At 41.7% G+C, this 11,813-nt stretch overlaps 1 protein-coding gene across 1 annotated transcript; it reads left to right on the top strand.

The window, feature by feature from the left end:
* Nucleotides 1–588: 588 nt before the first annotated feature.
* Nucleotides 589–8,811, top strand: LOC101848996. The gene is made up of 2 exons (XM_035972206.1): nucleotides 589–691; nucleotides 2,751–8,811. The coding sequence occupies exon 2, from the start codon at nucleotides 2,906–2,908 to the stop codon at nucleotides 8,072–8,074; it is 5,169 nt and encodes a 1,722-aa protein (XP_035828099.1). The 5' UTR covers nucleotides 589–691; nucleotides 2,751–2,905; the 3' UTR covers nucleotides 8,075–8,811.
* The last annotated feature ends 3,002 nt before the right edge of the window (nucleotides 8,812–11,813 follow it).

Here is an 11,813-nt window from a genome sequence, read left to right as displayed (position 1 = left end):
ACACACAAAGAAACAAAAACGCAGAAACAAAATCACAAACAAACATCAAAGAAAACAACAAGCCAACATACATAGTTTTTCAGAACTAGTTCGCCCATAATAGTTTGTGTACCAGTAGGCATATATCCTAGTTGGGATGGCGAGGCAATTTATTTCACTCGACGTTGTAGAGTAATTAACCATGCTCTGCTCTTTTCTTTCATGGAGATCTGGGTCGACAAACTGTATACGTGTACTCAATGAGAAAAATTAATTTGTTATATGTCAGAATGCGTAGATGTTGAAAGTAACAGTGGGGAAATCAAACAGAGGCGAACTTGAACTGGAAACAGTTTTGAGAATACATGCAACAAGAATATACGACAAAAACGTATTTTGGCAGTTTTTCAGGATTGTTGTTGTCGCACAGATTTAATGAAACAATAAAAGAATGTTACAAAATGGAGGGAACAAATTATCCATGGCAGCGCAAAGAGATGTGGGTGACTGAATCTACTATTATTACATTGTTGTATGGAAATGAACAAGTGCAACAGGACGAAGTACGTAAAGTATGATAAACTAGAGGTCTGCATTATTTTGTACTGCTGCAACTAAGATGATAACTAAAACTGTATCGACATACTTACCAATAACAAAAATAACGTAATGGATTGGGTTTGACACAGTTGCTTTCTTTGTAAATGTAATTGTAAGTAATGTTGTTTCATTTACAAAACGTGTACGGAAAAAGCAACTGTAGAGACAAACCCATTTTCTTGTGATGATGTCTGTAATGGACTTAATTTTGTTTGTTTAGAAGTATGCTAACCTATTATCGATAAAAGCTTGTTATTGCAGCAGTCTGTTTATATTTCATTCTGATTCCGTAATTTCGAACGACTCTATTGAAATCAAGGATTTTTACCAAAGCTGAAATTCCTTGATAGTCTGTTTTAATTGTTTCAAGTTACTGTGACAAAGCTATTTTTCTGGCACTGAAAATGTAAGAAATTTTTCAGAGTTAGAATCTAAAATTTCCACCATAATATTAGGCCACCTCATTTTCACCCGGTGTGCGTTCACCGTTATAGCCTAGATCTAGGCCAACCAATTTTGCGTTCACCCTGAACCACAGAATTCTACACTGTGATAACAGAAAAATTGTAGAATTCTGTGCCGTGAACAAACGTTCCTTTACTACTGTTAGCCTAAAAGCATACAATTTTGTCTGTGGGCAGTGGAGAGAGAGAAAGAGAGAGAGAGAGGAGTAGCACGAGAATTTCTGGGCAAAACAAAATGGCGACATGCGTAGTTCAGCTCGATTCGAAAAGTTAAATAGCCGTAGCATCTTTGTAGATGAACAAATTGATTTACTTTTGTGTTTTAACATCATTTTTTAACTTTGTTTTGGTCAATTTGATGGTCCACACCGATAGACAGTATTCTGAAAGAGACAGAGAGAGAGAAGAGGGGAGGAGTAGATCTTGCGAGTACTTCCGGGCAAAACAAAATGACGACCCCCGTAGTTCGGCTCGATTCGAAAAGTGAAATAGCCATAGCATCTTTGTGGACGATCAAATTAGCTTACTTTTGTGCTATAACGTAATTTTTTCTTTGCTTTTATCCATTCGATCATCCACACCGATAGAAAGTATTCCGAAATTAGGAAAAACAGGTCTTGTTTCACACCGGGTGAGAATAGCCAACGGTGGCAAGTCTCACCCAGGGTGAGAGGTCGATCGTATTTTTATTCTCACCCCGGGTGAGGATAGCCACTTCCTAATATTAATGTCAACGAAGTGGCTATGCGTACGGCATGAGTACAGCTCCCGTACACATAGCCTCGTGCTATGCATACGGCCCTCCCGTACAACATCGGCGATCATGGTTTTCCATTCATTCCTTTGCTCGGATGCTCTAAAAAAAGCTACATTTCCCTGATCTTTCCCTGTTACCCATTTGTTTAGGTTCCCTAAGTATGTTGTTTTGGGCCTACCCCTGCCTCGCTTGCCAATGAGAGCTAGATGTTCAAGACCCTTTTGTCTATTCAGGTGTCCCAAAAACTGCATTTGTCGTTTCCTGATTGTTTTTAACATTGAGCATCCCACGTGGGCTTCATCAAGCACTACCTCATTTGATTTCTTTTCCTTCCACGATACTCTTAGCAGTCTCATAAGAAACCACATCTCTGTTGCTTCTATTTTATTTTCCCTGTCTTTAGTGATTGTCCAGCATTCACAGCCATATAGAAGGGTTGACCAAACACAGCATTTCAGAAGAACATAATGTAGTAAAAAATATTCTGCTTGTGCGCTTCAATTTCACAAACAATATGAACTATCAATTGCAACAGCGAGCAATCCTGTATCTTTTTAACCAGCAGTTAATTTTATGTGGTTGTACTAATTGTGCTTATTATTTTTTTATGTGAATGGGCTGTGCTCATGCTCACATTTTGCCCCTTCCAAGTGATTATTAAATTTCTGCTATATCGATCATCTGTTGGGGAGAATTTTCTACTAGTATCTAGGTTTTTCTGCTGGGATGTTGCATTCCTCTCACTGTGGGTTGGTCCTGACTGGCAGCTGGGTAGAAAATCACCTCCTAAATTATCTAAATTATGTCGATGGGGGTGTAAAAACACCTACATTAAATTAATCTCTTTTCTCCTCAATAATGTGTGGTTGTTATAGAGAGGGTCAACTGTATGTCATGAACGAGAATCAAGTGTTGCTCACTTCTTGTCATTTTTGTTTTCATCGTTTCAGGTGTGCCTTGCTGAAATGAAATACAACCATGAGTTGAGGTGGGCTCTGTGTGGAATTAGCCCCAGTCTGCAGCTATGCAAATATGCTAAAGTTTGAGACACCCCAGAGTTGGGCAGAGGCTGGGCCTCCCAGTTTAGCTCATCTGGGTACATGATATGGATTTTGCAGATGCTGGTGGCAGTGCCGACTGCGTGAATGCTGATAATATCAGATTACAAGACATGGCTGCCATCTCAGAGATAGGCAATTGTGAAGGAGGAGGAATCAGCAGTGATGTAGCACAGAGTCTCCCAGAGAATGATAGTGGTCATGTTGTGGGTTTCTCTCAATCTGACAATCAGAAGATCTTTGATATTACACAGATTAAAGGCCGGATAGTTTCCTCATTAATTGATTTCAGATCTGAGCACCACAAACCCTTGCTTACCCCTCAACCTGCGGAAAGAATGTCAAGGTTGGCTGAGACTGTTCCGTTCTCTCAGGCAGAGTGTGATGTTCCCTCCATGACAGTCAAAGTGCAGCATCCGTATGATGGAGACGACAGAATAGAGGCACCTGGATTTGATGTAGAAACTTCTGGTAGGGCACTAGGAAGAGCATTGGCTGGGCTTGTTGATACTGGTGTTGATGGTGAGCTAAAAGATGAAGAAGCAGGTAACAAGTGTGGTACAGGTTATAATGAGGAGCCCCATATTCTTGGCCTGAGCATGAAGAAAGACTGCGATGAAAAGGACATCAAGGATTGTTTGACAGTTTCTGTGGAAGGGAATGCAGGATTGGCAGTCTTTCCTCCAGAAAAGTGTCCTGGGAAAGGAGAAAGTACAAAGCGTCTGACTGTGAAAGCAACAAAGGGCAACTCTTTGTCAGTAACCATTGCTTCAGTCATTAAAACTTCAAAGTTAAGAAGGAGAAAAGAAATACAGATTAAGGAAGTAAAGGAAAGTGCAAGTATGAAGAAGATTGAGGAACCAAAAAGAAAAAGTGGGAGGAACAAAGAAGAAAAGAATAAAGGGGGCAAAGATCTGATGGAAAGTAGATTGAAGAAAGATAATAAGAAGAAGGAGGAGAGTCAGAGGGAAGAGGGTAAGCAAAGACAGGAGGCTCAGAAGGAAGATGGAGGATTGTGTAAAAGTCGTCGTAGTCTGAGACTGAAGGCTGGTAAAAAGATATCTTATGTGAACGATTGTGAATTTGAGGAGGAGGAAGATGAAACAGAAAGACAGTTTCTACCTCCTGAGATGCCTTCTGCTGCTTCTCCCACTCTTTCTCCATCCTCTGCTCTGTCCCCTCCGCTCGTGCCTCCTTCTGTTCCCTCAAAAGATCTGAGGCTAGTCCCCAGTGCCAAGGGATATAAATGTTACTTGTGTGACTTCACTAGCAAGAGCAGCTTAGTGCTGAAGCAGCACAGGGAGGTGTGTCATGGTGAAAAGCCTTTCTGTTGTGCCCATTGCTCGTATTCTTGCAGAACCAAGTCTGATCTGACCAAACACGAGCACATTCACCTCCCAGAGCACACGTATCGGTGCACGGAGTGTAATTACACGGGGAAACGGCTGCGGTACTTGCAGAAACACATGAAAATTCACCAGGAAGGAAATGTGGATGGTGAAGAGGAAAAGAAGGAAGAAGAATTTCCATTTTCATGTCACATATGTGAGTTCAGATGTAACAGTAAAAGTGAATTGGACTCTCATCTCCCAAGTCATTCAAAACAATTCAGGAAATATGTTTGTGCATACTGCGGTCTGCCCTTCCGACACAAAGCTCCCTACACAAGACACTTAGCAGTTCACCCAGAGGCGTGTCCCTACATTTGTACCTTGTGTGGATCGGCGTTCAAGAAAAAGTCACTCCTGCTGAAACATGAGCAGAGCCACAAGTCAGAGGATCAGATGGAAAATGGAGAGAGTAACATTGTGAACAAAGATAATACAGATTTGGGAGATGCTACTTTGACTCCTAAAGCTGAATTAGAAGACAAAAGGGTTGATAAAAAGTCAATATCAGATATGCCAGTGAAGAGAAAAAAGGTAAAAGTGAAGAAAAAAAAGAAAAATGTGACGGATGCCCAGGAAGAAAATTCAGAGATTTTGTACTGTGAGCTCTGTTCTTACTCCACCACCCAGAAATCCCTGCTGCGGAGTCACAAACGAAAACATTCGGATGCAAAACCTCACAAATGTCACCAGTGTGGTGCTAGTTTCAAGAGACGGTACCACCTCACCAGGCACAGACTGTCTCATAATGCAGATGCCCCCAAATTCCCTTGTCCCCACTGCCCGTATTCAACGTTCCGTAAGCATCGGTTGAAAGTGCACATTCAGACTCATCAGACCAACAAACCAATCAAATGTTCTCTCTGCCCGTACAGTTGTCGTCATGAGTGGACTCTGAAGTACCACATGCGCAAGCACACGGGTAACACAGCACCGGGGAAATCTGGTCAGCCGGCAAAGATTGACTTCACATGCCACCTCTGCGGCTACCAGTGCAAAAACACAAAGAACATGAAGTACCATATGATGCGACATGACAATAAAACCCCCTACACCTGTCCACACTGTGACTACAAATGCAGCTCCAAATCCAGCATCAAGGACCACCTTCTGCAGCATGCTGGTCTCAAGCCCTACCTCTGCTCCGATTGTGGGAAATCTTTTCGCAACGCATCCCGCCTCAGCCGGCACAAACTTGTGCACAGTGACATGAAACCGTACTCGTGTGATCACTGCGACTTCTCCTCCCGCTCAAAATATAATCTGAGGCAGCATATTCTACGACACACGGACAAAGACAAAGTGAAGAGACGTGTTCGCAACAAGACCACAGTGAGATCTGTTTCTAAGCCAGAAGCAAATGGAGTGGGGAGCCAACTGCTGAAACTAAACTTCCAGTCAGACATCCAGTCCTTATTGGGTCAAAACAACTACTTGGAGAACATCCACCCAGAACCATTTGGTGGTCAGATGAACACAGGCTTCCCTGCTTTGCCACTAGCACCCAGTGACCAGGGTTCAGGGGTCATCCCAAACATTGATGGAATTGAAAAGACTTTATCCAGCAGTATGAATCCTCGCAGTGATACCATGTACAACAACAAAAATTTCTTGAATAAAGACGGGCAGATGCAGACACTTAGAAACCAAAACACAATGTCTATGTTTGCAGGTTTTGAGCCAAACCATGAACGTTTCAATTCACCTTCCACCTCTAATGCTGTTCCGACTGCGGGAAATGTTGGCTTTGACATGAACCCCAGTGTTGGAGGATTTAACCCCCTCGTAGGTCACAATGACGCTTCAATAGCATACAACACTTACCCTCATATACCTCCACCACATCCTCCCAATGCTAATTTCAGCGGCATGGATCGAGGAGGTGGCTACAGCTATATGAATCCGTACTTCTACAATGAGACTGTGTTTCCTGGATACATGAGCTCCAATATGAACTTTTATCTCGGACAAAGTAATATGGACACTGGTCATCTGAACGCAGGCCTGGACTTGCGGAGACATTACGACATAAGCCAGGCCTCGGAGCCTACTATGACCAATCACATGCAGGTGGATAAAGATGTGAATGCTTTGAGGATGCCGGCTGAGCGGACTGATGTAGTCTCTGTGGGGGATGCGAACATGGCTGCTACCAGAACGTTTCTTGAGAGCCCGTCGGTCTTTATGGGAGGTGGGGAGAAGGTATTCCAGAAGGAACTGGGTGTAGATGAAAGTATGGCTGTTAGCTCAAAGCCTGACATGGTTCCGTCAGACATCAGTGGAGTCACAGCAAGTGAAGTCATGCCATCATCCACTGCCGCCAGTCTGAACTTCCTGGACTCGGCTGTATCTGCAGTTAGCACTGGTGATGACTATAATAGTCTGAAGGTGGAATCTAATGAAGAAAATCTGGGCTGTAATGATGATGATGAAGAGGATGATGATGATGATGATAATGAGGATGTTGATTTTCCTCCTATGCTTTCTGATGCTCCTGAGGAGCAGCAGCAAGACTCATTGTCGGAGATCCCGCCACAAAATGATGCAGTACAACCTGCTGTATCACCACAGGTGGAAAATAAAGAGACGGTAGAGAAAGAGGGCAAGGAGGCTGAGACAACAGCAGACACCAATGATCCAGCTGCCCCCGTCCAGCACTCGCCATTTTTCTGTACAGAGTGTGGCCTGATGTGCGAAACTCGAGCAATTCTGCAAAAGCATCGTCGGACCCATGCGACCGCCAAGCCCCACACGTGCGAACACTGCGGCAAGGCTTTCAAGCGCAAGGACCACATGCGGGCTCACATGCACACTCACAGCACTGAGAAGCCCTTCAAGTGCTCCCAGTGCTCATACGCCTGCAATCGCAAGTACCGGCTGCGAAGGCATGAGCTGAGTCACACAGAGGAGCGGGCACACAGGTGCAAGGACTGCGGCAAAAGCTTTGACACAGAGGAAGAAGTGATAAATCATGCAGAACTGCACGCGGCTGGCTTCATGTACGAATGTGACGTCGATCACTGTGCGTTTCGATGCAAGTCGAAATCAGAGCTAAAAGCCCATGCCAAAGTTCACCAGGTGTTTTTGTGTGAAAAATGTAGTTACTCGTGCACATCAGCTGCAGAGTTTGCCAACCACAAACGAGTACACCACCAGGAGAAAAAAGAGCTCATCTGTAGCGTTTGTGGCTACGTGTGTGACTCGAACAAGCGGCTCAAGTACCACATGGCACGACACGAGAACAAGACACCGCACTCGTGCCCACATTGCGATTATAAATGCAGCTCACGGTCCAGCCTCACAGACCACCTATTAAATCATGAGGGCATCAAGCCCTTCCTGTGTTCCATCTGTGGCATGCGTTTCCGCAATACGTCTCGTTTGAATCGGCACAAACTGGTGCACTCTGACGTGAAGCCGCACTCGTGTGAATATTGCTCTTTTTCCTCTCGCTCCAAATACAACTTGAAGCAGCACATGCTTCGTCACTTCAAGAACGATCTTGCTCCAGCCTCATCCTCTGCAGCTACCTTAATGTCTCAGAAAAAGGACCATTTGCAGTTGCCCACAGACACTGCTACAGCCACCACTATTTCGGCTTCTGCATCAAAACCTGATTTCACTGGCCAATCAAACTCCTTCAGAATGGATAATATCCCAGCTTCACACCCAGCCTTAAGAACCGACCTACCCCACTTCAGTGCCGCAGCTCAGAGGACGGACTATCTGGCTCACCCTCCTTTCAGAAATAATCTCCACATGCCTCCAGCATTGCAGCCGCCCCTCATACCCCACCCAGGACAATCCGTCATGGGCCATCCTGTTTAGGGAACAAATTTGTTAATGTCAACCAAACAAAGAAGAAATGACTGAGTAATTTGTAAGACTGATTACTTTGGGTTTTTTTGTCCTTCCCTCAAGAATCTGAGAATCGTTCAGAAAGTTACAGGGTTTGTAAGAGTAGAAAGTGGAAAATACTTAAAGCATTTTTAATGCTATCAGCTGTGTAAATGATTAAGTACAGTATACAGCGGTGTCTGCTTGTATGAAATACAGTTAATCCAAAATCTGTGGTAAACTGAAAGAAAATACCGGTAAAATGCCTGATACCATTTATTCTATTTGAGAAACCTCTCTAAATCGAAAATTTGGCTAAACCGAAGAAAAGCTGGCAGTACCGCAGCTTTCGGTTTAATCCTTACTAACGCTCTGTTAAAGTAAAGAGATATAACTATAGTGTTTTTTGCCTTGCTTGAAGAAAATGTTACACCATTAATCATTTTCATGAGAATACTGTTACGTTTAGAAAAACACTATGGGGAAATTCAGTATGTCCGAATCAATTATTAGTGTGCTTACATCATTTATAAGTTTGAAAATAATCTCCACTTCCTGGTGATTGCTCTTCTGTATATCCCCTTAAACTCACCAGAAAAATACGAATTGACAATCAGACAATCAGATGGTGCTTTTTGGTGCAAAATTTGCACAATAGACCTGTCCCCGCGGTTTTCTGCAAAAAAAAAATTCTGAAATTATGCAAACTGAATCCAAAAACGTGAAATTGTGCAGTTCTGTTAATTTTAACAAAGAATGATAAAGGAAAATAATCAGAAATTATGCAAAACATGATCAAATTTTCTAGATTATGCGGAGTGCATAAAACCCCGGGGACAGATAGACAAGCAGCTAATCTCTATTCTTTATGACAGGTTTGACTGAGATCTTTTCTGTGGTATAGTCTAGTATACACTTCTATAAGCAAAATAGATGGGACATGGGTGTACAAATTTTGCTGCTATGTAAAATTATGTGCATATTTTTTATACCAGTTCAAAGAATGTAATGCTAGAGAAAAATTGGAATGTGAAAATTTGTTTGCTATAAGTGCATGTTTCCTTATGTGCGGGTTCGCCATGTGTGTGCCAGACTGAATATCAATTTAAATGCTAAGAATCTCGAATTACTTGAATACCTTTCACATATGATTTTCTTGTCACTGAGTGACTTTACAAATACATGACGAAAATCATGGGGTTTTGTTCTCAAGAAGATGCGACAATCTTGTTTCATGTGAAGTCATTGTGGGTTTTTTAAAACTTTTAAGCTAGAGCCATGAAATGATTACATAGTTTCTTCCTTCTTTTACAACCAGCTCTCTTGTGGGATTGCCCAACTTCCCATATATGGAAAGTTCTGGTTGTAATTTTGTCCAGTATTATACATATACAGCATTTGCTAAGGGCATAATCAATATTTGCATGGTTCTGTTTGTTCTGTCAATATAAATCCTCTACATTCGTTTTGTTTCTTTTATCTGAGTAAGGACATTAAAGTAACAACTCCTCCTTTCTGACTTTCTTTTACTTTTTCTCCGTTTGTGTACTTTTTATCGGTTTTTTTTTTCCTTACTCATTCTCCTTTTCCTTCCTTTCTCTCTTTCAAATGCCGTTTTGAACATATGAAGTTACAGCAGAAACTGCTGAAGACTAATTTTGAGTCAATTGAAAGTCAAAGATTAGAGGGCCTGCGCATCCCTACTTCAAGCACTTCAAGTGTTTTTTTGGTGCTTTTATTTCTTAAAATATAGTGTTTTTATGTTCCCATCGACACAGTTTAGATAATTCAAGAGGCAGGCTTTTCTACCTTGCCAGTCAGGGCCAACCCTGGTTGAGAGGGATGCTCAGCACAAAGATTGAGATACTGGATAGAAATTTTCCCCACTCAGGAATTCTATCTTAAGTGAGGGATGGCGGAGTGACTAACTACTTCAGGTACTGCTCGTGTAAATGTCTAAATTAAGCCCTTCCAATACCAATTTAACCAGAAAAGACTGTTCAGCTGTTCAGAATAGGTATATTATTAATATAATATAACTCCTCGAAAAACAATTTTTTTCCCCTGAAAAGAGGGCTGTTATATATTCCTGCAAGAAAAAGCATCCATGTAATGTTATTATATCTGAGGTCTAAGGCAATAGAAAAAAAAAAAGAATATGAAGAAAACGTGACTTTGTATATATATCTGTATAAGAGTTATCATGAATGTGGCATGTTTACTTACTTTGTCTCATCATCATAGGCTACCGTACTTAGTTTTTTTCTCATCTCTCACTTTTCTTACTATGCAAAGTTGGTGCATAAATGGTACTTTCTCTTTTACCCAGAGTAACATGTGTAGGCGAAATATACCTTTCTTCACTTTTCTGATGGGTTAAAAAAAATGAAATATATGTAAGCTGTGCAAGGTGGCTACTAGAAGAAAATGGCGAAACCACCGTCCAAACGCATTGAGTGCCCAGAAAATAATTATGTTCATTGTAGTGAATTAAATGCTAATATGCTAATGAATGTTGTATCATATGTTTTCTGAAAAGTTCAATTTGTAAAGAAAGTCTGAATATACTATAATTTATATATACAGACTTCAACATAAGTTAAGGACCACTTGCAAACACTCTGAGTGGTCTTCTTGGGTCGCCCTGCACGTGGGCATTCTTGGATTGATCCAGTGGCTTTATGGTGCTGCCTCAAGCAGACAATGACAGAGTGTGACACTGTCAGCCTTCTGACATTTCTCGGGCTCCAGCTCCATCGTGCAGCCATGCCATAGCTCTAGCATGATCAAAGTTTCTCATCTTTTGTTTTGGTGGCATGTTGATGCGATATCGGATTTTGCGCAAACGGTAGCTTATATTGCCACCAAAGTGAGCACAGTTTGAGACCATATGTCCGTTTATGACGTGCACCAGAAATTTTAACTGATGTCCTTGGAGTCGCACACAAGTCGATAAAAAACCAGCAAATTTGACTAAAATTCCAAGAGGATTTCCGTGCTGCTTATTGTGGTTTTGCCCCTTTAGGAAGCTTTGCAGTACTCATTGGTTACCCATTACACTTTCAGAGCAAAAAAAAATTGAAACATTCCTTGCTGCTCTTTTTTCTGATTTTGTAAAAATCAGGACTGTCTGTCAAGGTGGTCCTTAACTTTTGTTGAAGTCTGTAGTTGGTACCACCTAAGACTTTTTCACCTACACCTATCATCGAGGTGAAAAGTGTCTGTCTTACACAATGTCATTATTATGTAAAAATATGGAGGGGAGGAAATTGGAAGTGGCTATTTATAAGGTGATTGTCATATGTACAGGTGGTCGTTAGAGCAGGTTCGTATTCATACATATACCCACATACACACACACACATACATAAAAAGCGTGAGTTTTCATGACTATCACTTTGTTGAACTTTAGGTGACGGTTTGTCAAATCTTCTTGCTGTCTTCCAATTACTGCTTTTGTGTCCTGTGTTTCCTTTTTTTTTGTATCACTTTTCCAAACTGTTCCTAAATTTTTAATGACAATGACAATCTTTATTAATCTTGCTGGGAGAAATTTATCTTGGCTGTTTACAATGTCGGTGGATGACACAAAGGTTAGGCGCACTCACGCATACGTACAACAAGACAAGACATATACATGTTTCACGTGCTGAAACAACCCACTCCGTAAAACATTCTGTCTGTCTGTCTGTCTGTCTGTCTGTCTGTCTGTCTGTCTGTCTGTCTGTCT

This window comes from Aplysia californica, unplaced genomic scaffold (assembly GCF_000002075.1).
Source record: "Aplysia californica isolate F4 #8 unplaced genomic scaffold, AplCal3.0 scaffold00611, whole genome shotgun sequence".
NCBI classification, from domain to species: domain Eukaryota; kingdom Metazoa; phylum Mollusca; class Gastropoda; order Aplysiida; family Aplysiidae; genus Aplysia; species Aplysia californica.
This window is presented reverse-complemented; position numbering and strand designations above follow the sequence as displayed.

Excerpts from the sequence above, each read along its gene's own strand:
- LOC101848996 (XM_035972206.1), top strand. The coding sequence starts at position 2,906 with ATGGATTTTGCAGATGCTGGTGGCAGTGCCGACTGCGTGAATGCTGAT.